Consider the following 27,292-nt stretch of genomic DNA (forward strand, 5'->3'; position numbering starts at 1 on the left):
TGATGGTGGCCCTATGTGCCACAATAGAGCACTAAAAAATAATACAATTTGCCCTGCGTAAATGAAGCCTCATGCAGATATGTCAGTGAAAAAAGTAAAACAGTTACGGCTCCTGAAAAGCAGAGAGGAAAATAATTTTAAAAAAGGGCCAGTCATTAAGGACTCCTTCAAGCCTGCTTATTAAGGTATCTTAAGACATGGCAAGAGCGGATGATCTTTACTGTGTGCAAATTTGACACACTAACTTTACCTCCAACACAAAGTCATAATCAAAATGTAAGCAGTGTTCCTCCTTCATAAAACTTTTTACACAACGTTATGTTTGTGAGTTTAGAAAAGTAACCCGAAAAAGCATCCTGCGCATTTCTGTGTCTAAGGAAGCACAGGGACTTTATGTATGAAGGGACCATCAGTTTTACTGTTTGTTGTTTATTTTTAGGAAGCAAGAAAAGTTCTGCGTACTGAAGTTTTTTTTTTAACTTTCTAAAAAACTAATACTTAATGGAAACCAGTCCAACATAAATTAATTATGCTACTTTGCTTCCGTTTGAAACAGGAATGCTCAGGATAAATAAATTCATGTGAACAGAGCCTAAATTACCAGGTTAAAGGGGTTGTCCGGGTAAAATTTGTATTTTACAGGTGGCTTGATATATTAAATAAAATAACAAACAAAACAATACTCACCTATTGGTATTTTCTTGGATTCAGTACATGCTGCTTCAAGGTCTGTGTTTACACTGGGAGATATCGATCCATCATCAGCAGGACTGCTGTGACCTGTGACGGACTGTTGCGGTCCGGTGATTTCAATAGTGTACCATCCGTGATGTCAGTGATGACATGGCAGCAGTCCTAGCTTGACCGTGGCAGACAATCCAGTTGCTGCTGGAATAATGTTGTCTCCCTTCCGGTGTAAACGGAGTCCATGGTATGACCTGCACTGAGTCCAGGTAAGTGCCGGTAGGTGAATATTGCGTCGTTTGTCTATTACCAAACTATTAGTAACATTATAATTTTGTGTACTGATACAATTTGTCAAAATATATCAGAAAATGTCAAAATAGAATTTTTGGTGAAACGTACTGACATCTGTATTGTTCATTTTTGAATAGCTGGAAGTTCTTTGAAGAGATGATTGAGCCCTACAGACTCCATGAAAGCGCCAGTGATGTACCAACTGCAGAGAAAATAAGAAGGGAAAGCCCATGGAAAATTACAGATTCAGAACTTGAACAGTTCCGAGAAAAGGTCTGTGAATTTTAGCATAACATAACTGTCACCGAAAATTACTTGAGTCTACAATATTAACTGGTCAGGACCCTAGATGCTCAGCTTTTTACATCTCTTTATAAGAGGGGAAGATTAGAAGCTTCAAAGTCTTGAGAATGAGAGAAGAGAAGGCTTCCAAATCTCCAGCCAGGCAAGGTCACATCAAGATGTAGTATATCAGAATACTGGGGTGTAGATGGGGAGGAAAGCACACACACAAGGCAGTCTGAAAGGGAAGGCCAGAGCCCACTGTAAAAACCACACGTGCAGGAAGGGGCTAAAATACACACTCCTCATCAGTATCTATGAGCACAAGGGAGAGGAGATCTTTCTTAGAGGTGAAAAAACAGTACGAATATGCTCATACATGAGAGCTAGTGATGGTGACAGCATCCTGGACTCACAGACCTCCACACCACATTCATCATATCTGAAGTGTCTATTGCTTTTAAAATGTATACACTGTAAAAGGGAAGTATATAAGGTTATCTGGAGAAATGATGAAGAGGGGCCAGTTATGTAATAAATAAGGGGCTGAAGCAGACTTGAATTTACAAACAACTGATAAATAATAAGAATAACTCTCCAGGTTTTGTCTTACTAAAGCTCATTTCCTACAGTATATGTGCAGAAAATCAGTTCAATATGGAAGATCAGGGATAGTCACCTCTCCAATCAATAGTTTGTTGATGCAGCACCATCTCAAAAGGAACCGTTCAATCTGTATCAGATAATCAGCAGTATCGGGCAGATGACAGCGAACTCTTTGCAGTGAAATATTGATCCATGCCAGCAATCTGTGCTTGCACAAATATAGTGGCGTTTTGGCTCACACATATTGCCACGAAGGAACGTTGCCATTTTTGTGTGTGCAAAGGCTGTTGGCATGAATAAATAAGTAAACGGGTTGTTCCACAAACAAAATGCATATTGTTAATAGATCTAGGAATAAAAATAATTTCCACAATTGGATGTGTTAAAGAAAAATGTCTCTGAGAGAATCTTATAAATGTGCCCCTGCTGTGTACTGTGTAATGGCTGTGTCTGACTGTACAGGGACATGGACTGGTCATACCACAGCTCCTGGGCAGGGGAGGAAGCAAAAGAGGAGTGTACAGAAAAGACAGCATGGGATCGTAGCTGATTCTTTCTGTGAAGCATATCCCTGCCTGGTTTTAAGCAATGTTTTATTTCACAGAAATAATCAACTGCGATTCCGTGCTGTAATGTCTGTATATTCTCTTTTGCGTCCTCCCCTGACCAGGAGATGTGGTATGATCAGACCATGTTCCTGTATGGTCAGCCACGGCCATTACACAGTACACAGCAGGGACACATTTCTAAAATTATCTCAGCAGAGGAACATTTTTTTAACACATTCAATTGTGGAAATTATTATTCCAATTTCAGTTGATTAAAGTGAATTTTGTGGGAAAACCCCTTTAAGGTGAATCTGTCAGCAGGTTTTTGCTGTGTAATCTGGAGACAGCAGGAGATAGAAGTTGAAACACAGAATTCAGGGATGTGTCAGTAATGTGGGCAAAGAGAAGCTGAATCTATGTATCACTTAGTTTACTGGGTACAGCAGTTCTGACACAATCAGGGCTTTTAGATTTAGCATAAAGCAGAGCTGAGAAAGCTAACCCCGCCCACACCAGGCTTTGTGTGTACAAAGTCCATAGACAGTGAGCTGCTTAGTTGAAAGGCTAGTCCAGCAATGTTAATCTCTTAGTGACAAATCCTTCACAGTTAGTAAACAACAGCAGCACTTTGACAAGTGATACTTCTCTGAATTCTGTGTTTCAGCCTCTATCTCCTGCTGTCTGCACATTACACAGCAAAAACCTGCTGACAGATCCCCATAAAGGAAAGGTGAAACCATTGAAATAATTAAAAAAGAGACCTTCTATACTTTGAATGCCAATATATTAATTATATGTGCACTATACATTTTTACAAGTCAAATTCAAGACATGAATGTTTATATCTGCAGAGCTATCGCCAAGTTCGACTTAATGAACTTCTACAGGAACATTCTCGTTCTGCTAACCTCATTGTTCTGTAAGTATGATAAACCTTTTGGGTCAACCAATAGGCTAAACACTAGTTCAGTGAAAAATAATATATATATTCAGATCCTTTAGTCTTTAAGTTTGCAGATTAAAATAAAAAGTACTATATGGCATGTGATATCTAAGCATCTTTTGTATTGTTATGCCTTAACTATACTTATTTCCACAGGTCATTCAGCAGATTCACATAGTGCTGATGCTGACAAACTATGCGTCATTGCATGGCTTCAAGGTCTTCTCCCTTTGGCACAACCATGCCGAGACAAATTCAAGCTCTAAGCAAAGTTTGCACTCGATAGGCCCTCATTACTGAAAAACCACATAATCGTGATATAGGCACATAAACTGTCAGGCACCACTGTATATGGCGCAGTCATAAAAACAACAACATTAATAAGTGATATGTTATTTACAAGTATATACTGTATGGAAAATATACGAATATATTTACCAAAAAGGCAGTCCTTTCAGTGTGGAGAGTCAGACCACTATTGATTAGATATTGAAAGGCGATCCTAATTTGACTCTTAATTTGACCAAGGAAAAAGAAAAATACCAGACATGAAAAAACAAACAAATAGCCTTAATTTATTCTTTACATTTAATTTTGTAAAGTCAGGGAGTCCAAGGTCGAAAGCCAGTAGGGTGCGTTATAAACAGAAGGTCTGGAGACACAGGGGTCAGTGGGTGCTCTTGTCCGCTGGCCTGGCTGTCATTAGAAAGACTGCATGGACCAAGGCTTATCCCACCAAACGGTCCGTACTCCTTTCCCAAGGGCAGAATACTACTCAGACAACACAGGGTGAGGGTAATGCACTGTGGCAATACTTAGTTCAACTACTAATAGACAATAACAAAGTACAGACCGAGCAAGTACATAAGATGGTGCAAATGACAGTCTCACAATTCTGCTAGCTTGCGGGGAATTTCTGTGACTTCGGGCTTCCAGGGCCAACTACCCCAACCAGTGGCACTCTGCTTTTGGCGGGCACACACAGAGAGGAGGTAGTGGCAGGCTAGAAAACAGAAGCAGATCCTCCTTTTATAGTTCACAGCTCTTATTCAAGCATTTTTCTACAGGATTGGGGGAAGATGAAGGGAAATCATCTCACAATGTTCAAGTGCTCAAATGACCTGCATAGTCTGTCCTGCAATATTTGCAGAACAAGCTATATGGACCGATACAATGGGTTATTAACATATTAACGAACATTCAATTATCCTGTGCCTTTGTTTTCCAAGGATAGTAGGACAATAAGCTGCAAGGATTGATGCAATAGGTAAACAGCAGCGATTCAACAATTCACAAACATCAATTCAATCTACATCAAAAGTCAACATTCAGACTCATATGAACAATAGCTTACATTCATTGGCCTATTAAATAAACTTCTGGCATAATTAAGAATAAATGCTGTGTTGTCACAGAGGAGTAAGGCAAAGGCGTAGTCAGGTCACAGTCCAGGGTCAGAATTCCAAAAAAGTTGTGGATCAAGATAAAGGGGCTAGGCAAATCCAAGGTCGGTCAACAAAGATCAAAATACTAGAACTCACTGCACAGAGCAGCAAACACACACCAAACTGGCAGAGATAAAAATCAGACAGCCAGATATTTAGCCTGGAAACCATTCTGTACAGAAGACACCTGTAGGAATCCCAGCACGACCAGAACCTGATTGGGCAACTGGATTGTCACTCACCACAATAACAGCTCAGCATGCCCAAGGCTTAGATTGGATGGCTGAGCTGTTTATTACAATACTGACAGTGCAGACACTCCTGCCCCAGATTGGACGGCTGTGCTGCCACTCACCACACTGAGAGGAGGAATCGTGACACCATCCTGTAAACATGCCACATCTGACACTCCTTTCACTAAAGTGTTGTCTGAGGTATCAATTACTCTTAATTTGACTAATTAGCAATGGTAAAAAAAAAAAATCTTACCTGTAAGTCGCTCCAATTCTTATTACCATATTTGTACCTGGTTTATCTGTTCACACCTTAAAGCTATGCACACATGTATACGCTTCTTTTTTCTATTCCAACGCATTTCAAATTAAAAATTTGTGGGAATGTTGTAGATGATCTTAATTACAAATCTCGTTGTACTTTGTGTATGCCGGTCCTGTGCAGATCTATTTGTATCCATGGTTACAAACAACAAATAAACCATATGTAGACTGACCATACACGTATGTGTTACTCCTTATTCAGCCTTTTCTGATTTTTATGATGTCTTTGGCTTAGGAAGATTGTTCAGATAGAATGGAGCAACAAAGAATTACAGAATAAGACTACAAGGACAGAATTATTAATTGAAATTATATAAGTTGATTTTTTTTATTTTTTTATAAGATAAACTGGAGTATAAAAAGTACATACCTTATATCTAAGATAAATATGGGTTCCAAATTATTAAAAAATGTTAAAATAATCTTCTATTTTTATCTATTTTACAGGAGCCTCCCTGTTGCAAGAAAAGGAACAGTTTCTGATCACCTATACATGGCATGGGTAGAAATCCTCTCTAAAAATCTTCCTCCGGTGCTACTGGTTAGGGGAAATCACAAAAATGTACTGACTTTTTATTCTTAACACAAAAGTTCTATTTCCATGTACCTGTATTTACTGTATCTAAAAGGAAAAAAGTCTTAAATTGATGTAAAAAAACAAAAAAAAGTGAAATATAAATTTTTATCGTGAAAATGCTATTTCTTATTTGACAATCTAACCTGATTTAAATGACCGATACTGATTAATCTGACCTAGAGAACAGGTGAACTATATTTGTCACAAACAACATGTAATTGTATTTCATAGTCTAACAATCATAATCGATTCTCTGTCCTATTTTATTGAAGTCAATATGGTATCTTGATTTTAGATCTGTTGTATTTCGGCCTCTGTATGGCAACCTGTCAGCTCCTGAATAACAAACATCTGTTTTACTCTGAAAGACTTTGGTGCTTCAGATAAAAGCCTAGTTGAAGGCGCAATCTGGGGTGAGGTAACTTGTCCACGCTGGCTGCTCCGCAATCACTCACTAGACTGACAGTTATCTCCCCCCCGTGTGAGTACAGACAGAGACCTGACGGTCTAGCTGTAGCGTTTCAGAGTAAAACATTTATAATTCAGAAGCCAGTTTCTGATTCCTTCTGCTCATGGTACAGGCATCGTGAATCATCTGGCATGTTCACTTTAAAACGGGTTGTCCGATCTTCTGATAAAAATCTGCAGTCACTTTATGTGGAAATACTGACAGTGTGTGCGGTGCGCACTCTGTCAGGATCCACCGGTATTGTCAGTGAGAGAGACTGCAATTATATGATTTGCACACATGTGATCACATGCCAACTAGCTGTGATTGGCTTCTCTCAGTTCACTTGGATTGAGATTCAACGCACGTCTAGTTGGAATGTGGCCATCAGTATGCAAATCGCATACTTGTGGTCACATGACTGCCCGCTCCCACCTGCAATCCAGACAGCGTGTACATAACACGCTGTCAAGATCCAGAAGTCTGCAGTCACACAGAGTGACTGTATTCTTTTATCAGGTCGGACAACCCCTTTAATATTTAAAGGGAACCTGTCACCAAATATAACGGTAATTAACCTGCAGATATGAGGGTTAATAACGTTATTATGCTGCCCAGCGCCTGTACATAGCCCAATACAGTGGGGAGAAAATTAACTTTTTTCTCCCCAGCAGCATTCTGTTTCGGTCATGGGGTATCGCTGTCGCTGGTTCGGTCACTGCTCTGAGATTACAAAGCAGCCACTGTAACCACACCCCCAATCCTGTCTGATCCTGGCCTGCATTAGGACCAGCTGTCAGTCACAGCCGGGGCGCAGTTAGAGCCGCCGCTCTGTATTCTCAGAGCGGTGACTGAACCGGCACCGGCGCTGCCCCCCATGACTGAAACAGAATGCTGCTGGGGAGAATAAATTTCATTTTCTCCCTGCTGTATTGGGCTATATGCAGGCACCGGGCAGGTTAGTAACACTATTAACCTGCTGATTAACCTCATATCTGCAGGTTATTAACGTTATTTCTGATGACAGTTTCTCTCAAACAACTTATGAACTACAGTATATGTTATACACTCACTGGCCACTTTATTAGGTACACCTGTCCAACTGTGTGTTAAGACTTAATTTCTAATCAGCCAATCACATGGCGGCAACTCAGTGCATTTAGGCATGTAGACATGGTCAAGACAATCTCCTGCAGTTCAAACCGAGCATCAGTATGGGGAAGAAAGGTGATTTGAGTGCCTTTGAACGTGGCATGATTGTTGGTGCCAGAAGGGCTGGTCTGAGTATTTCAGAAACTGCTGATCTACTGGGATTTTCACGCACAACCATCTCTAGGGTTTACAGAGAATGGTCCGAAAAAGAAAAAAAATCCAGTGAGCGGCAGTTCTGTGGCCGGAAATGCCTTGTTGATGCCAGAGGTCAGAGGAGAATGGGCAGACTGGTTCGAGCTGATAGAAAGGCAACAGTGACTCAAATTGCCACCCGTTACAACCAAGGTAGGCAGAAGAGCATCTCTGAACGCACAGTGCGTCGAACTTTGAGGCAGATGGGCTACAGCAGCAGAAGACCACACTGGGTACCACTCCTCTCAGCTAAGGACAGGAAACTGAGGCTACAATTTGCACAAGCTCATCGAAATTGGCCAGTAGAAGATTGGAAAAACGTTGCCTGGTCTGATGAGTCTCGATTTCTGCTGCGACATTCGGATGGTAGGGTCAGAATTTGGCGTAAACAACATGAAAGCATGGATCCATCCTGCCTTGTATCAACGGTTCAGGCTGGTGGTGGTGGTGTCATGGTGTGGGGAATTTTTTCTTGGCACTCTTTGGGCCCCTTGGTACCAATTGAGCATCGTTGCAACGCCACAGCCTACCTGAGTATTGTTGCTGACCATGTCCATCCCTTTATGACCACAATGTACCCAACATCTGATGGCTACTTTCAGCAGGATAATGCGCCATGTCATAAAGCTCGAATCATCTCAGATTGGTTTCTTGAACATGACAATGAGTTCACTGTACTCAAATGGCCTCCTCAGTCACCAGATCTCAATCCAATAGAGCATCTTTGGGATGTGGTGGAACGGGAGATTCGCATCAGGGATGTGCAGCCGACAAATCTGCGCCAACTGTGTGATGCCATCATGTCAATATGGTCCAAAATCTCTGAGGAATGCTTCCAGCACCTTGTTGAATCTCTGCCACGAAGAATTGAGGCAGTTCTGAAGGCAAAAGGGGGTCCAACCCGTTACTAGCATGGTGTACCTAATAAAGTGGCCAGTGAGTGTATGTTGATGGAAACACAGAAATGTTCTATATTATCCTCAGTCCTCCTAATTCAGCTCTAGACGTAAGAATGTATGTAAAGATAAATAAATCTATATAAATAATTTATTTTAAAGATCCTGAAATCTTCCATATACCTAAGGCTTCTTTGTTCACACATCTGTGGTTTTCTATATGTTGATTTTTGCCCATTTATAATGCTTTGTAATGATTTGGATTTATTTAAAGAACTAATAGAGGGAATAAATATGGAATTGGAAATCTGTCACATATATCAAATGTAGCAAACTTTTATTCATCAGAACAATACGAAAAAATAACAATCAGCATTTTAATTCGAGTAATGAAATCAATATTATAGTGTCCAATAAATTGTTATTTGAACAGAAGCATTGTTTCCATTTTCACCTTTTACCACACTGGCTGGGATTACATTTTGGAAGAACTGTGGGTATGTACAGTAAAGATGCACAAAGTGGCTGCCGGTTACTATGAGCACACAGACAATATTTGTGCCACCACAATGTGTCTCTGCATTGGCTCCGTATTTGTGTACTCTGTGTTGCCTTGATTATTTCTCTAACACTTTACAATGCTTTTGTAGTGACATATAGATTTCTAACACTATTTCTGGATATTTAAATACTTGTATCCTGAATTTGTCACTAGTTTTCCTCTGTGAAACCTCTATGTCTAATTTGCAATCCACCCTCAGCAAGTGAGAGAAGACAAGCTGTTGCGATTTCTCCCATACACAACACAGCACATAGGTTTGGATTCCTGCTCTTCGTATCTTTATGCCTTTTTATATACAGAGAGATGCAGCAGCAGAGTTAAGGTAAAAGACTTGTTAGAAAGCTCAGCACGATCTTTCTGTGCCTTCCTCTGCCTATTTCATCACTCTGCTCCTCTATCTTCTCCCGTTCCACTGCCTATATAGCATTATCTACAGTTTCACATGACATCACAGTGAGTTGGCAGTTTGTCTTGTCTAAGTAACACAGAATATAGCTGTTTTTTCAGAGTAGATGATAATAAGATCATAAGGCATTGGGAAAAAGTGTCATTTAAGAGGATAGAAAGCAGAGTTCTCTGTTAAGGTATGTTACAGAGTTTCATTATAAAAGCTTCACAATTTTCCTGATCTTGCTCTCTGCATTGGTTCCAGCAAACTCACAGAACTCCCCCCTCTCTATATTTCAGAAAGTGATGAAAGGGCTGGTTATGAGGCTCAGTTGGTTAGCTAAGGCAACAGTTGAACAAATTCAATTATTCCAGGAATTAAATCAAAAAGAGGTCAAATTAAATTCCCTTAAAAACAGTTTTCAATATTCATGTTAAAAAACACCTTCCGAGTGAAAAACAGGCCAATACCCAAAATACAAAAAAATACCAACCAGAAAAAAAAATCTAGGCATACCCTACAACAGGCCTATCTGTCAGCATGCCAGGTGGAGATGGATAGCATGCGTCAGGGCGCATCCTATACATGAGTGACTTCTATGAATATTTATGCATTAATTGGACTGTGTGTGGCTGGGCATCAAAGCCTGTTCAATATGCCGAATGTTGATGTAATTGTTTAGGATGGTTTCTTAGGGTATATTCCATGTATGACAAGTGATGGGATCAGAGCTTGTCTATGTTGTCATCTGTTGATTAGGATGCATGGGATGTATTCTTATGTCTCTATTTTATCATTGGTTTAGGCATACCTTGGAGGTCATTGAATTATAAGGGATGATTTTTCTGCTTTAGATATCTTTCTGGAGCAGTGATATGGAATGATTTTACCTTATTTAGTTTTTTCAATTTTTATGACCAGCTTTTTTGCTTCCTTCATCTCTGTTCTATCTAATTGTTTACCCACCTGCATTGTCAGGGTGAGTTAGGGGAATGAGGGTGAGTCTTCATTGAGTGGGGGCGTCAAAAAATCGTTTCTTCAAGGGTGCAAACCTCCAAAGCAAGGCATGCTGACAGATAGGCCTATTGTAGGGTATGCCTAGATTTTTTTCTGGTCGGTATTTTTTGTATTTTGGGTATTGGCCTGTTTTTCACTGGGAAGTTGTTTTTTAAAGGGAATCTGTCACCCCTTTTTTGAGATATCATATAATGATATCATTCAATTGTGTGTCACATAAGGATTCTCTTAGTACTTTTGCTTCCCCCTGACCCCGCACCTTTCATGCGTAAATACCTTTTTTATATCTATTCAGATGTATGTAAACTGCCGCTATCTGGTCCGCTGGGCGGGGCTTATTCACCTGCTCCCCCCCTTCCTGTCTTGCTATATGCATTTCTTCTTGTGTAGAGCAAGACAGGGAGGGGGGGGCAGTTGAATAAGCCCCGCCCATCGGACCGGACCGTGGCAGTTTACATACATCTGAACCGATATAAAAAAGGTATTTATGCATGAAAGGTGCGGGGTCAGGGGGAAGCAAAAGTACTTAGAGAATCCTTATGTGACACACAATTGAATGATATCATTATATGATATCTCAAAAAAGGGGTGACAGATTCCCTTTAACATGAATATTAAAAGCGGTTTTTAAAGGAATTTATGTTCACCTCTGTTAGCTAAGGCAACCCATTTACCTACCTCTGGATGTGCCATGATGTGAACGAATGATTGTTATTTTTCTTCCTGACTGAAGCTGAGCACTTCATCGATTTTGAAGTCTGCCGCATGTTAATACTTTTAGCATTTTTGCAGCTTTTTTCTTTCATAGAAAGCAATGAAAGTTCAAAAACGCTGCAAAAAAACGCAACATTTGCAGCATTTTTTTAGTGTTTTTGGTGAATAAAACTAATTTTATTAAACATGTACTGTGGACAAATCACGCATGTAATCTGCACCTGAAAAGAAAAAGCAGGAAAAAAGTTACATGCGTTTTATATACCGGTTTTCTTTTTACTGCCAACAGGGAAGGTTAGGCTGCAGAATAAAAAAACGCTGCAAAAGCGCCACATCTGAACAAACCCTTAGCGAAGTCAACCTACTTTTCTGTCTCTGGATCAGCTATGATGGAAAATGGGGCTTGGCTAATGAACTAAGCCTGAATGTAACGTTCCTTTCTTATGTCAGCAAAACATGGGAGGGAGAATACAACATCTCTGAGTGCGTTGACCATAATGTGAAAGTGGAGTTGATGAGATAATGACAGGGCTGCTAAAATCAGACCAATGCTGGAACTTTCATAAATATGGAACTTTAGTAAATTCAATTAATTTTAAAACCAGCAAAAACATTTTGATCTCATTGGCTTACATTATAACTAAAATAAAACACATATCCAAAAACAAACAAAACTTTAGTAAGTCTTACATCTATAAAACCGCTTCTGCAGATGTTTCTCAAATATAGCTGCCCATTCTTGTGGCTTCTGAGAAGCGTTTAGCTGGCCGGCTATGCTAAGTGGACATGGATGATTAACATTATGGACAATATTTTTGAAGATTTACCGTTTTAGCCAAGGTATAAAAAGGATAGTAACCAGTAAATTGAGCATTAAGTTTTACAAAAGAGTACCTGACAGATGAATGGACTTTGACCTTTGTGCTCTTATTTCCTTTTTGGCTATGCCTATTATTCGAGATAAGTGGTCCAGATCCATATTCATCCAGTATAATGTGACAGCCCTAATCCAATGCAAGGCTTAGCTCATGTCATATATATAGTGAACACAAATCAGAACATGAACCTTGTAGCACAGCATATTTATCCTGCAGGTAATGGCCGAGTGAGGATATCAACTAGATCAGTGCTGGCATGTACAGCTCACTGCATTCTACATGAGCGCTATGAAGAGTTTACTGATCTTTTGTTCACTTTTCTTATTCTCTTTATTTGCATGTACATTTAATAGAAAAAAAAATCTAAGAATACCTGTTATGAATGGGTCACCGAGGAGGATCCACAGAGATATAGACTTCAGTCTAAACTGAGGATTTTTCATAGGTTCCCATTCAGATGGAGACTTCAGTCTTAGTGAGGATTGGCATAGCTAGGGTCCTGGAAAACAAGAAATGCCTTACCGTGGCTTCCAGGTTCACATAACTTGGCCATTTTATGCGCTAAACTTCCCCAATTTTTCATACTTGTAATGCAGTAATGCCATTCATTTTTCATGTTTGCATGTTATGGCGCTACAGTGAGCTTCCTTTTTTGTTTGAATATATATGAGTTGGTGACTCTAGGTTAAGCACCTGTTCACACTATGCTTATGCTTGGATGTGACGGTCAGTTTTTGAAATTTATATTCATTTACCTTCTGACTGAGCACTCCACCTGTTAGCCGGAGACGTTTTTAATCAAAGCAGGGCCACTTCCCCTCCACAAAGATATAGACTTCAGTCTAAACAGAGGATTTTTCATAGGTTTCCATTCAGATGGAGACTTCAGTCTTAGTGAGGATTGGCATAGATAGGGTCCTGGAAAACGAGAAATGCCTTACCGTGGTTTCCAGGTACACCTAACTTGACCATTTTATGCGCTAAACTTTCTCAATTGTTCATACTTCTAATGCAGTAATGCAATTTATTTTTCATTTTTGCATGTTATGGCGCTACAGTGTGCTTCCTTTTTTGTTTGAACCAAACCATATCACACACTTTAAACCAGGGACCAATGGTCCTATGCTGGATGGAAAACTGTTGGGCCTTTTCCTGAGAGTGGGACAACTTATCCACTACTTGATCCCAAATCTGCTGCATTCTCTCTACCACAGAATCCACACTTGGGCAGGCAGAAGCTTCCACCTGCCCCAAAGAAAATCAAGGATGAAACCCAAAGTTACAGAAGAAAGCAGACATTAAAGTGGCAGAACTAGCCCTATTGTTTAGCGCAAATTCGGCCAAGGGCAAAAATGAGACCCAATCATCCTGATCAGCAGATATGAAACATCTCAAATAGGACTCCAAAGTCTGGTTTGTTCTCTCAGTCTGCCCATTGGTCTGAGGATAAAATGCAGAGGAGAAAGACAACTGAATTCTCAGTTTGGAACAAAAAGCTCTCCAAAATCTGGAAACAAACTGGACTCCTCTGTCCGACCCAATGTTCTCAGGAATCCCGTGCAAACAAACCACTTGTTGTAAAAACAAGGGCACCAACTCAGAAGAAGATGGCAAGTTTGGAGTGGTACAAGATGGACCATCTTAGAAAATCTATCACAGATCACCCAATTAACAGTCACTCTCTGAGAGACAGGGAAATCAGAAATAAAATCCATTGAGATATGGGTCCATGGCCTCCTCGGCACTGGCAGGGGCATCAATAAACCACTAGCATGAGAACAGGGCTTGAACCGAGAACAAGTCCCACAGGACGGCACAAAATTCCTGACATCACGAGATAAGGCAGGCCACCAAAAAGACCGACTCACCAAATCTCTGGTACCAAAGATACCTGGATGACCAGCCAACGCGGAGCAATGAATTTCAGACATTACAATATACAATTTCCCCATAGGGCATCGTTCAGGTTTATCCTCCTGAAATTCCTCCAGGGCACGTCTCAAATCGGGAGAGAAGGTGGAAAGAACTACACCCTCATTTAGAATGGTAGTAGGCTCGGTCACATCAAGAGAATCCACAAAGAAACTCTTAGAAAGGGCATCCGCCTTAACATTCTTAGTGCCCGGAAGAAAGGAGACCACAAAATTAAAACGCGTGAAAAACAAGGCCCACCTAGCCTGTCTAGGATTCAAGCGCTTGGCTGATTCAAGATAAATCAAATTCTTGTCATCGGTGAGGACCACAACTTGATGTCTAGCTCCCTCCAACCAATGTCCCCACTCCTTAAATGCCCTCTTCATGGCCAACAATTCCCGATTCCCCACATCATAGTTACGTTCAGATGGAGAACATTTTTGAGAAAAGAAGGCACAGGGATTCATCTTAGAGGTTACCGGATTTCTTTGAGACAAAACGGCTCCTGCACCAATCTTAGAAGCATCTATCTCCACCTGAAATGGGAGTGAAACATTAGGGTGCCGTAGAACCGGAGCAGAAGTGAATCTCTGCTTAAGCTCTTGAAATGCCGAGACTGCCTCTGGAGACCAATTCACCACATCAGCGCCCTTTTTGGTCAAATCCGTCAGAGGTTTAACAATACCAGAAAAATTACTTATAAATTTACGGTAGAAATTAGCAAAACCCAAAAACTTCTGAAGAGCCTTCAGAGAAGTGGGCTGAACCCAATCATAAATGGCCTGTACCTTGGCCGGGTCCATTTCAATAGCAGACGGGGACAAAATGAATCCCAAAAATGAAATCCTCTGTACACCAAAAAGACATTTCGATCCCTTAACATACAGTTTTTTCCCTCAAAATCCGGAACACAGTCCGGACATGTTCCACATGAGAATCCCAATCACTGGAAAAAATCAAAATATCATCCAGATAAATGATCAAAAACTTATCCACAAGGTCCCAGAAAATATTGTTCATAAAAGATTGGAAGACGGAAGGGGCATTAGTGAGGCCAAAAGGCATCACCAGACACTCAAAATGTCCCTCCGGAGTATTAAACGCCGTCTTCCATAAATCCCCGTGCTTGATGCGAATAAGATTATACGCCCCCTGAGGTCAAGTTTGGTAAACCAACAAGCACTTTTAACTCTGGAAAATAAATCAGAAATCAGGGGTAACGGGTAATGATATTTATCAGTGATTTTGTTAAGGGAACGATAGTCAATATATGGCCTCAATGAGTCATCCTTTTTGGCCACAAAAAAACCCAGCACCCAAAGGCGAAGAGGATGGTCTGATATGACCCTTCCCCAGTGATTCCTTGATATAAGATCGCATAGCATCATGTTCAGGTACCGATAAGTTGAAAAGCTGACCCTTGGGAAATTTACAACCGGGCATTAACTCAATTGTGCAGTCATAACTCCTATGAGGCAAAGACGCGGACTTTCACTAAATACATCAGAAAAATCAGCCACATAGTCAGGAACATCTTGAGACTGGGGAGAGGTGGAGAAAATAGGAGTGTCACTAAGAACACATTGACAACCCCAACTCACCAGACACAGATTTCCAATCCAAAACTGGATTATGGGTTTGCAACCAAGGAAAACCCAGTACAATAATATCATGTAAATTGTGCAACACCAAAAATTTACAATTCTCTTGATGGTCCGGGGCGACCCGCATTATCACGCATTATTTTCTCGCTTAGGGCAGACAGAAATATCATGAGAGGCATCCCCACAAAAGAAGCATAACTTATTACGTCTTCTAAACTCTTGACGTTGCGTCCTAGACAAAACCCTATCACATTGCATGGGTTCAGAAGTTTGTTCACAAGGCAGCACCGCCTCTCGCGTACCTTTACGTTCACGTAAACGTCGATCAATTTGAAAGGCTAATGACATGGAGTCATTAAGACCAGAGGGGACAGGAAATCCCACCATAACATTTTTTACGGTTTCAGCCAGACCTTTCCGAAAGAGGGCTGCTAGGGCATCATCATTCCGTTTAGTAAGGACCGCCCACTTTCTGAACTTCTGGCACTATAACTCCGCAGCATCTTGACCCTGGTTCAATGCTAATAAGGTTTTCTCAGCTTGATCAGTAGCATTAGGTTCATCATACAACAAACCCACGGCCTGAAAAAACGCATCTACATTAGCCAGAATAGGATCTCCAGGTGTCAGACAAAAAGCCCAATCCTGGGGATGGCCGCACAGCAGGGAGATGACAATTTTAGGGTGGTTTCACATTAGCGTTTCAGGCTGCAGCGTCAGCCTGCGCACGGCCGCCGATAAGCCACGCCCCCTGCCTCGCCTCCTCCGGTAGCTCCGCCTATGGGCACATGACACTGCATGTGACCTGCGTCCCCTATCTTTAGCACTGGGGACACAGGCCATGCGCAGGTATGCGTTTGGCGGCGCATGCGTCCTTTTGACGGTGCGCCGACCAGCGCCAACTTGTTGCAATTTGGTGCGCTCGGCGCACTGTCAAAAGGACGCTGCGGCCTGAAACGCTAATGTGAAACCACCCTTAACCTGCTGCACCGAGCTCCCCGATAAATTAGGTTTCAAAGCAAGAAATAGTTTACAGTTATTCTTAAAATTCAAAAATTTTGACCGATCCCCGAAAACTTATCAGGAGTAGGGATCTTTGGTTCTACAGTAGATGATTGAGCGAGATAGGCAGAAATTCCCCGTACTTCAGCAGCGAGCTGTTCAACATGATCGGACAATTGCTTAGTCTCTATTAAGGAAAAAATCCTCCTATGGCCCAGAGAAAAAGAGGAAAAAATATATAAAAATTTGACACTTTTTTTTTTTTACAATTCTTTCCTTCTTTTGAGTACCCTAGAGTCTACAGTTTTGGCTGGTGATTCTGTTATTAATGGGTCACCAAGGAGGATGACAGGAACAGGCTAAGCCACCAGGAAACAACAGAGGTTGGTAACTCAGCGGATTGCAGACCCCTGATCCTAACAACACAACTAGCAGTAGCCGTGGAGCGTTCCTACGATGCCCTAGATGCCTCAGCACAGCCGGAGAACTAACTAAGCCTAAAGACAGAAAGATTAAATCTAAACTGCCCCGGAGCAGATCCCCAAAGGAATAGACAGCCCCCAAACATATATTGTCGGTGAGGCAAGATGAAACACAAACACAGAAAATAGACTGAGCAAATGATGGGGTCCAGACTGTCTAGATAGGACAGGACAGAAAAGATACTGTCTGCAATCACACAAAAACCCTGAAAAATCTAACACATCAGTAATACAAAAAACCTGAGGCCACACAACCTCACCCCCGTTAGATCAGCACTCTGGTGTGAACTGGAAGCAAAGCAAAAGATGCTAATATAAAAGGGGACTGAACAAACTAGCACAAGCTGTAGCATATGGAGCAGGGCCCAGCACTGCCCCCAGCTGGGAGTACGCTGCACCCTCGCAACAAAGCAGAAAGCAAAAAAAAAGGCACAACCAGATTAGAGGCAAAGGATTAGCAAAAGAATCACTTAACTGAAGCATGCAGATCAGGCAGGAGACTGAAGAGCTCAAAATGCACAAGGAGGAAATCACCAGCAACCACTAAGGGAAGCCTGCTCACTTATATGCTCCCAGCCAGTAATTCCAGATTCCCAATCACCGTCGTCAGGTGGCAAACTTCCATCAGACTGGCCAGCTCCACTACTCCCAGTAACCACCAGAGGGATCTCCAGCTCAGAAGTCTGAGCAAGGGAATTCACAACAAATACCGCTATAGTGTATCCATGTGATGTACAATCCTAATATGCATCTCTGTGAACAAATTACTTCATCGTTTTAAAAAAATGGGCATTTTTTATTTTGTATTTCACATTTTTTTTATTTTAGAAAAGTCACATGCAGATATAAAAAGGTAAAACATTTATTATGCTTACTTATATAGCGCCATCATATTCCGCAGTGCTTTACAGATATTGTCATCGGTGTCCGCATTGGGGTTCACAATCTAAATTCCATCCTACTCTTTTGGAGTGTGGGAGGAAACCGGAGAACCAGGAAGAAACCCACGGAAAAGCACACAAACTCCTTGCAGATGTTGTCCTTGGTGGGATTGGAAGTCAGGACAGCAGCGCTGCAAAGCAACAGTGCTAACCAATGAGCCACCATGCTGCCCAATGGCTGTAGGGTATAACAGGTTGTATAGTTACATTGATGTATTATCTGGTACAGCATGTCCATGGATAAAGCCTCAAACTTGAATTTCCCAGAGGAGTATTGCAGGACTTATAAGCCTCCTCACATCGGCATGCCACACGCCACATGGAGAAACGTTACCTCTTAAGTCTCTATTCAAGACACTCATGCATGTGCACACAACTGTGGAATAGAATCTCATTTAAAAAAGAAATCACTTTAGTGTGTCAGTATTCTAACATGCACAGTTTTTTATTTATTTATTGCTTCCAGTTTTCATTATTGCGATTTGTTCATCTAATCTTTTTTTCTGCTTCATTTAAAGCATCACTCCACAATTTTTTTATTTCGGCACTGGAGTGGTGCCACTAATGTAAGTTCCATGACCCTAGTATTATACTTACCAGCAACTGTCTTCAGCTGTTCCCGACGCCGCTCCAGGCTCGCGCCATCTTATTACCGCAACTTCTGACTGACCGGCAGTTAGAGGTAACGGTCACAAGTTCTGAGTGTAAGTCTGAGAGCCTCATTCTGGCTTTGCTAGACTTACACTAAGTTGTGACTTCCAGATCGCCCAGCAAACACTGGAGCAATCTGGCAGGTCACAACCTGCAGAAGACCAGCCAGAGCAGCATCAATAAAAGGTCAAGATGGCGGGTGGTAGCTATTTTACTAAAGGCAGGGCATTTAGATTAGTTGCATTACTCCAGCAGTAAAATAAAAAATACACTGAAGTGGTGCTTTATAAAATATGAAAGGGGTATCATTAGAGGAACTAACTTTGCAGGAAGTCCAGGGACTGGACTGCAGGGGATTGGGGTAAAGTTATTCTCTGTGATGAAGCCCCCTTCAGACTGTTTGGGACATCTGCAAGAATCAATGTCTGGGGAACAGGTGAGCACTACCATGAGTCCTGACACATGGCAACATTAAAGCAGAGACAATTCATGGGTGGTTTTTTTTTTCATCCAACCGAGTGTTCTTAGTCACACTTTTGCCTAAGAACACTTACATGAATAAATAAGGTGTAGAGACGAGGGTCAGTGGGTGCTCTTGTCTGCAGGCCCGAGACCTCATTGACCATCAAACTGAACACCTGCGATCCTTTCCCGTGGGCATAATACTACTCAACAAAGGGTGAGGGTAAAACAGTGTGGCAATAATTTATTGAACCAACAAAAGACAATTACATATAGAACAGTTCCAGCAAAATACCCAAGATGGTGCAAAATTACAGTCTCACCATCCTATGCAGCCCTGCTCTATGTAGCAGAGGCAATCGGACAACTGCAGCTTCTAGTCTCCCATGGAGACTATTGAAGCAAGTAAAAAGTAAAAATAATATCTTAAAAATATTTAAAAATAAAAGTTCAAATCACCTCCCTTTCCCCCCATTCAAAATAAAATAAAAAAAATCAAATATACACATATTTGGTATTGCCGCGTTCAGAATCACCCGATCTATTAATATTAAAAAAGAATTAATACAATTAGTAAACATCGTAGCGAGAAAAAAAATTGAAACGCCAGAATTACGTTTTTTGGTCGCTGCAACATTGCAATAAAATGCAATAATGGGCGATCAAAAGATTGTATCTACACTAAAATGTTATCAATAAAAATGCCAGATCGGCACGCAAAAATAAGCCCTCACTTAGCCTCAGATCCAGAAAAATGGAGATGCTACAGGTCTTGGAAAATAGCATTTTTTTTTTACAAACTTTGGAATTTTTTTTCACCACTTAGATAAAGAAAACCTAGACATGTTTGGTGTCTATGAACTCGTAATGACTTGGAGAATCATAGTGGCAGGTCAGTTTTAGCATTTAGTGAACCTTTTAAAAAAGTCAAACACAAAAACAAGTGTGGGATTGCAATTTTTTTGCAATTTCCTGTTTTCTATTACACGACATGGTAAAACCAATGGTGTCGCTCAAAAGTACAACTCGTCCCGCAAAAAAACTAGTCCTCACATGGCCATATTGATGGAAAAATAAAAAAGTTATGGCTCTAAGAAGGGGAGCAAAAAATGAAAATGCAAAACCAAAAATACCCCTGGTTGTTAAGGGGTTAACATTAAATGCTGTGTTGTCACATAAGGTATCTAAGCATCATCCAAAAGCCACTTCTCCCAAAAATCAAGGAGCAATTTGGTGATAAATGCTTTTTTCTAGCATGATGGAGCACAACGTCACATGGCAGGGCTCGGAAAGGAAAGAGGAAAAGAGCGCTATTTGATTTTGGAAGCAAATATTTGTCTGGAATAGATTGTAAATGCCATGTCACATTTGCAGAGCCCCTGACATGCCAAAACAGCACAAAAAAAAACACAAGTGACCCCATTTTGGAAACTAGACCTCTCCAGGAATTCATCTAGGGGTATATTGAGCATTTTGACCTACAGGTGATTCAAGAAAGCGTTCTAACATTTTGATGTGAACACAAAAAATTAAATTTTTTCCACTAAAATTCTGTTTTAGCACCAAATGGATAATTTTTACTAGTGGTAATAGGAGAAAATGAAACCCAGAATTTGTTATGAAATTACTCTCAAAACCAATGATACCCCATATGTGGCCAAAACCTAATGTTTGGACACATGGCAATGCTCATAGAACAAAGAACGCTATTTCATTTTTGGAATGTGAATTTGGACACCATGTTGCATTTGTAGAGCCCCTAAGGTGCCTAAAAAGTAGAGCACCCACAAGTGATCCCATTAGGTAAACTAAACCCCATAAGAAATTCGTTTACGGGTATGGCGAGCATTTTCAACCCACAAACTACATCACAGAATTTTAAATCTGTGATATCTACTTTAGTATCACAGTGAGATAAGAGATCTATGACTTCAATTAAAATTCCAAAATTGTATTCAGATAATACATAAAATGTACAATAAAATCAAATAAAACAGAGTACAAACATGAGAGATATGATTTATTTGGTTAGGATTTCTGGATATTTCTATGTATGTCAGAAAAATTTGTGGATATGGGCAACACTTACCAAACAGAGATCTATGGAGTAAGGTGGAGGAAAGACTGGGGACTTCGAGAGGGAGAGATGCCGCCAGACATGGAAGGCGACTACACCATAGAAATAACTGGAGAATAACAGAAAAGAACTCTGTGAAATCTACATGTTATCTTGAATAGGGTTTTACATATTTCTTTGTTTGAAACAAGATATATGTGATAACAACATTGGACCTAAGAGCTCTATAAATCAGATTTAGTAGGACACCCAGAATAGTCTCTACCTAATAAGACGATAGTGGGGGTATTCATAGGGTGAAACTGCATTCTTCTGGACTTCAGTGTGGGTTACTTATAGGATGAGATAAATGCACTTTAGCACCATGCACTTTAATAACTACAATTGGTTTGTAGTTGGGACACACAGGGATAAAAGTATATTCATGCACAAGGTTCACAATAATTTCTATGCCTTTATTCTTCACAGTCATTAAATTACCATTCTCTCTCATATAGGTAGTCCTGATATGTGGGGTATATTTGAGGCTGGTTTAAATTAATACATTAATATTAAGCACATTACTTGTACTTTATTACCACAGATAATTATATTAAATTATTTTAGCACCTGCACTTTACTACTTGTACTACTTTGTATTCATTTACACTACTAGTATTTTGTGTCATTAGTTCACCTATTTGGATAACTGGAGGGATTTATTTAAATAATACTTTGAAACCCATCAAGGTATACTATAAGAATTTGTACAGATTTTTCATGTCTTTTTTTTTAATTTTCCCCTGTGTAATTGCAATATACTGTACATGAAGTCAGATAAAGAAATATGGGCATATTTCTGAAATAGTATATTACTTTTTGCCTTTTTGATATATACAGCTCTGGCAAAAATTAAGAGACCACTTCCAAATGTCCAGTTTGTCTTATTTTTCTCTTTATAGGCATATTTTTGATTAAAATGTAAATTGCTCTTTTTATTCTATAAACTACTGACAACATGTCTTTGAATTTCCAAGCACCAAATTTTGTATTTCTTTTCAGAAAATCAGAAATGGTCAAAATAACAAAAAAATGCAGTGCTTGCAGACCTCAAATAATGCTAAGAAAACAAGTTCATAATCATTTAGAAAAAACAATACTTATGTGTTAACTCAGGAAGAGTTCAGAAATCAATATTTTGTGGAATAACCATGATTTTTAATCACAGCTTTCATGCTTCTTGGCATACTTTCCACCAGTCTTTCACACTGCTTTTGGGTGACCTTATGCCACTCCTGGTACAAAAATGTAAGCAATTCTTCTTTGTTTGATGGCTTGTGACTATCCATCTTCCTCTTGATTACATTCCAGAGGTTTTCAATGGGGTTCAGGTCTGGAGATTGGGCTGGCCATGACAGGGATTTGATGTGGTGGTCCTTCATCCACACAATGATTCACTTAGCTGTATGGCATGGTGCATTGTCCTACTGGAAAAAATAGTCCTCAGAGGTGGGGAACATTGCCTGAGCAGAAGGAATCAACTGTTTTATCAGGATAACCTTGTATGCGGCTTTATTCATATGTTCTTCGCAAAGATTAACCTGCCCAATTCCAGCCTTGCTGAAGCATCCCCAGATCATCACCGATCCTCCATCAAATTTCACAGTGGGTGCACGACACTGTGGCTTGTACGCCTCTCCAGGTCTCCATCTAACCATTAGATGACCAGGTGTTGGGCAAAGCTGAAAATTAGACTCATCAGAGAAGATTACCTTACTCCAGTCCTCTATGGTCCAATCCTTATGGTCTTTGGCAAACTTCAGCCTGGCTCTCCTTTGCTTCTCATTGATGAAAGGCTTTTTAATAGCTTTACATGACTTGAGCCCTGCCTCTAGGAGCCTGTTAGGAACTGTTCATGCCATGCACTTCACCCCAGCTGCCATTTGCCATTCCTTTTGTAGGTCACTTGATGTCATCCTGCGGTAGCTGAGTGACATTTGAATAAGATGACGGTCATCCCAGTCAGTGCAGAGTCGTTTTCGCCCTTTGCCGGTCTGTAGCTTTGTTGTCCCCTAGGTCTGCTACTTGACGTTGTAATGAACTGCCGTCTTAGAAATTTTGAGGATGGAGGCAGCATGACGCTCACTGTATCCCTCTGCTAGTAAAGCCAGAATTTAGCCCTTCTTTTCCTCACTCAAGACTTTTCTTTTCAACTCCATTGGCATGGTTAAAAGTTCATTTTTCATTCCTATTACTTTTGGGATATTACTAGCACTTGTTTTGCCATCCAGCTTGTCCTATTATAAGAGGATTGTGAACACCACAGCAGGGTTTTTTATACTTTCCTTCGTTAAATAAGATTTGGTTCAGGTGATCATCTGATCAGAAGCACATTAAGTAGAATGAGGTGTCCTCTGGTTGGAATTCAACTGACACTGGAATGGAATGGCTGTTAGACATGTAGAGAAGCTGATTTTTATAAAACTGTGCAGTGGTCTATTAATTTTTGCCAGAGCTGTATACCTAGCATATGAAGCCCGATTCTGCTATTTAACCCTTTAAAGACCAGGTGTATTTCTGTTTTTGAGTTTCCATTTTTTGCTCCCTGTCTTCTCAGAGCCATTTTTTTTTATTTTTCTGTCAATATGGCCATCTGGGGGCTTGTTTCTTACGGGACGAGTTGTACTTTAGGAATACACCATTGGTTTTACCAGATAGTGTACTGGAAAACAGGAAAAAAAATTCTTATGGGATGAAATTGCAAAAAAATTGTCATTCCACAATTATTTTTTTTACCATGTTCACTAAATGCTAAAACTGACCTGCCATTATGATTCTCCAGGTCATAACAAGTTTGTAGACACCTAACATGTCTTGGTTCTATTTTATTTAAGTTGTGAAACAAAATCCAAAGTTTGATAAAAAAAAAATTGAAACAAAACATAGCATCTCTACTTTTCCGGATCTGGGTCTGAACTTATTTTTTGTGCCCCAACCTGACGTTTTATACCATTTTGGGATAGATACAATGTTTTGATCGACTGTTATATTTTATTGCAGTGTTGCAGAGACCAAAAAACCGTAATTTTGGCGTTTTGATTTTTTTTTTCTTGTTACGCCGTTTACGGATCGGATTAATTCTTTTTATATCTTGATAGATCGTGTATTTTTTTTAAAATTATTATTATTAATTTTTATATCGCCATTTATTTCATGGCACTTTACATGTGAAAAAGGGGCATACATAGACAAGTACAATAAACATGAGCAATACAGGGCACACACAGGTACAGAAGGAGATAGGACCCTGCCCGCGAGGGCTCACAGTCTACAGGGGATGGGAGAGGATACACTAGGAGAGGGGTTTTATTGTATTATTTTGAATAGGGCAAAAGAGCAATGATTTGAACTTTTATAGGAGTGTGCAAATTGTGGACAATATTATCAATGTTAAACAGGGATAGTAATTTTTTTGCACTGGTATTATACCAAAAACTAATTTCTAGTTTTTTTACATACCCTTTGTCCTATCAATATAATCATCTAGACAGGAGCGGTATGTCACTCTTTCTGAGGTATCCTTATTTTAAATTATTTTATTTTACATTTTATATATTACCTAAGTAAAATTTTACTTCAAGTCACAGATCTCTTCTTTGTCTGAGATACTAGATGTAAAAGATTTAATGGGTTTTCATGTAAATTGGAAATTCTATACATTAATTTGGGACATAAAATAATAATCACAGAATTTTATAAGATTGGGCCATGAAAATGAAAAATTTAGGGTTTTTCTGCTAAAATTTTACTTTAGCCTCAAAATTTTAGTAGGAAAAAAATGTAGAGGACAATTTGTCATGCAATTTTAACCAAATGTGGATGTACGTCAGGAAGCGGGTGGGAAGGAGAGCTACTTGGCTTTTAGAATCCAGATTTTGTTTGAATAGATTGTGGTCTCCATTAGCTGAGCCTCAGAGATGCCATAAAATCAGAAACCCCCACAAGTGACTCCATATTGGAAACATCGCTGCTAAGGCCTCTTTCACAGTTCCGTTTTTGACAATCAGTCAAGATCCGCCAATTTTGAAAAAAAACGGATCCGCCATTTTTCTTTGCGGATCCGTTTTTTTCCCCATTGACTTTCATTATTGGCGGATCCTGACTGATTGCCGTCCGTTGCATCCGTTTTTTTAAGGATCCGCCAAAATGTTAGTGTCCGTCAACATCCTCAAAGATTTCCAAACGGAGCTTGCAACGTTTTTTTGGCCGGCGGATCCTCCAGACACTGAATTAACCCCAAATTCTGTCTGGGTGCCAGACAAAAAAAAAAAAATATTCTCTCTCTCGTCCCGGCCAGCGTTTCCTTTAAATTTCCTCATTTTCACGATCCGTCTAAAAACGGATCCTGTGCCATCCGTTCACATCAGTTGAGAACGGATCCGCTTGTCTGCCTTTTTGGCGGATTTTAACTGATGCAAATAACTGAAGTGTGAAAGAGGCCTTAAGGAATTCATCCAGGGGTGTTTTGAGTATTTTAATCTCACTGATGCCTCACAGAATTTTATAACATTGGGAAGCAGAAATATAACATTTTAGTTGTAAAAATCTACTTCTTTTTTACGCTGCAAATCTTTCAGTTACATAAGCGTTAATAGGTGAATCCTGACATCACAATTAGTTGCACATTTTCTCCTCAATGCGCTGATACCCGATATGCAGTCAGAAACTACTGTCTGGCCATACGTCAGGGCTCAGAAGGAAGGAGCGCTATTTGGCTTTTGGAGCACAGATTATGCTAGAATAGTTTTCAGGTGACATTTGCGGAGCCCCAAAGGCGTCAGAACTGCTAAAAAAAAACTCAAACGTGACTCAATTTTAGAAATTACACCACTCAATGAATTTACAGTCATGTGAAAAAGTATTTGCCCCTTTCCTTATTTCGTAGTCTTTTGCATGTTTGTCACACTTAAATATTTTAGATCACCAAACAAATGTAAATATTAGACAAAGATAACACAAGTAAATACATAATGCAGTTTTTAAATGAAGGTCTTTATTATTAAAGGAAAAATAAATCTAAACCTACAGGGCCCAGTATGAAAAAAGTGATTGCCCCCTCCCCACCTTAAAACATAAATTAACTGTGGCTTATCACATCTTTGGGAAGCTGGATTTACATTCCCTAGCCACACACAGGGCTGATTACTGCCACACCTGTTCTCAGTCAAGAAATAATTTAAGTAGGACCTGCCTGACAAAGTGAAGTAGATCAAAAGAATCTCAAAAGCTAAACATCATGCCATGATCCAAAGAAATTCTGGAACAAATGAGAAACAAAGTAATTGATATCTATCTGTCTGGAAAAGGTTATAAAGCCATTTCTAAAGTGTTGGGACTTCAGTGAACCAATCAAAGTGAGAGCCATTATCCACAGAGTCTGTTCTACCAGTAACGTGGCAACCCTTACATTTCCAGTGACAGATGGCGGACCTGAGTTGGAGCCGGGTTTGTGCAGGGATAAATCAGGGTTTTCTTTTGTAACATTTTGGGGAACATAATATTTTTTGATTGTTTTAAGTATAAGGCTGGATCACATTCTTGTGTTCTACACTGAGCACTTGCGTTGGGGTTTCAGTGTAAAGCCCACAAAAATGCCACCCCCGACGGAACCACTCACCATAATGAGAAAGATGGAGACACTTTGGACTCCATTTAGTGCCTGTTCAGGTGGTATCCATCTTTTTAGGCGTTCACAGAACGGTGGTCGATTACACTTGTGCGCTAAAAAGACGCCTAAAATAATGGCACACTCCCGAAACAGATACCAGACAGACTCCAAAAGTGACTCCATTTGCCTCATTATAGTTAGTGGTTTTATCCAAATAAGTTTTTGGAAATTAACACGGTAACCCCAAAGTAAGAACTAAGAGGAAAGCAACAGGATAAAGGCGACCTGAGCCTTGTTCTGATTTTTGGGAGGCAAAATGAACAAATAGA

The 27,292-nt window shown here is 40.1% G+C and overlaps 1 protein-coding gene and 1 long non-coding RNA gene across 2 annotated transcripts in view; one reads left to right on the forward strand and one right to left on the reverse strand.

Moving 5' to 3' along the window:
* The window catches only part of SLC12A1 (solute carrier family 12 member 1), a 179,863-nt gene extending 172,394 nt beyond the window's left edge, over positions 1–7,469 (forward strand). The window contains exons 24-26 of the mRNA XM_073568454.1: positions 1,116–1,251; positions 3,266–3,333; positions 5,807–7,469. Of these exons, the coding sequence (XP_073424555.1) occupies positions 1,116–1,251; positions 3,266–3,333; positions 5,807–5,942 (340 nt within the window). The 3' untranslated portion in view covers positions 5,943–7,469. The remainder of the gene's footprint in view (positions 1–1,115; positions 1,252–3,265; positions 3,334–5,806) is intronic.
* The window catches only part of LOC141084058 (uncharacterized), a 93,610-nt gene that overhangs the window by 45,762 nt on the left and 20,556 nt on the right, over positions 1–27,292 (reverse strand). Inside the window, exon 2 of the long non-coding RNA XR_012230918.1 lies at positions 21,329–21,425. This is a non-coding gene — a long non-coding RNA (uncharacterized lncRNA). The remainder of the gene's footprint in view (positions 1–21,328; positions 21,426–27,292) is intronic.

Source organism: Dendrobates tinctorius, unplaced genomic scaffold (assembly GCF_039654945.1).
Source record: "Dendrobates tinctorius isolate UK_male_01 unplaced genomic scaffold, ASM3965494v1 ptg000022l, whole genome shotgun sequence".
Taxonomy (NCBI): domain Eukaryota; kingdom Metazoa; phylum Chordata; class Amphibia; order Anura; family Dendrobatidae; genus Dendrobates; species Dendrobates tinctorius.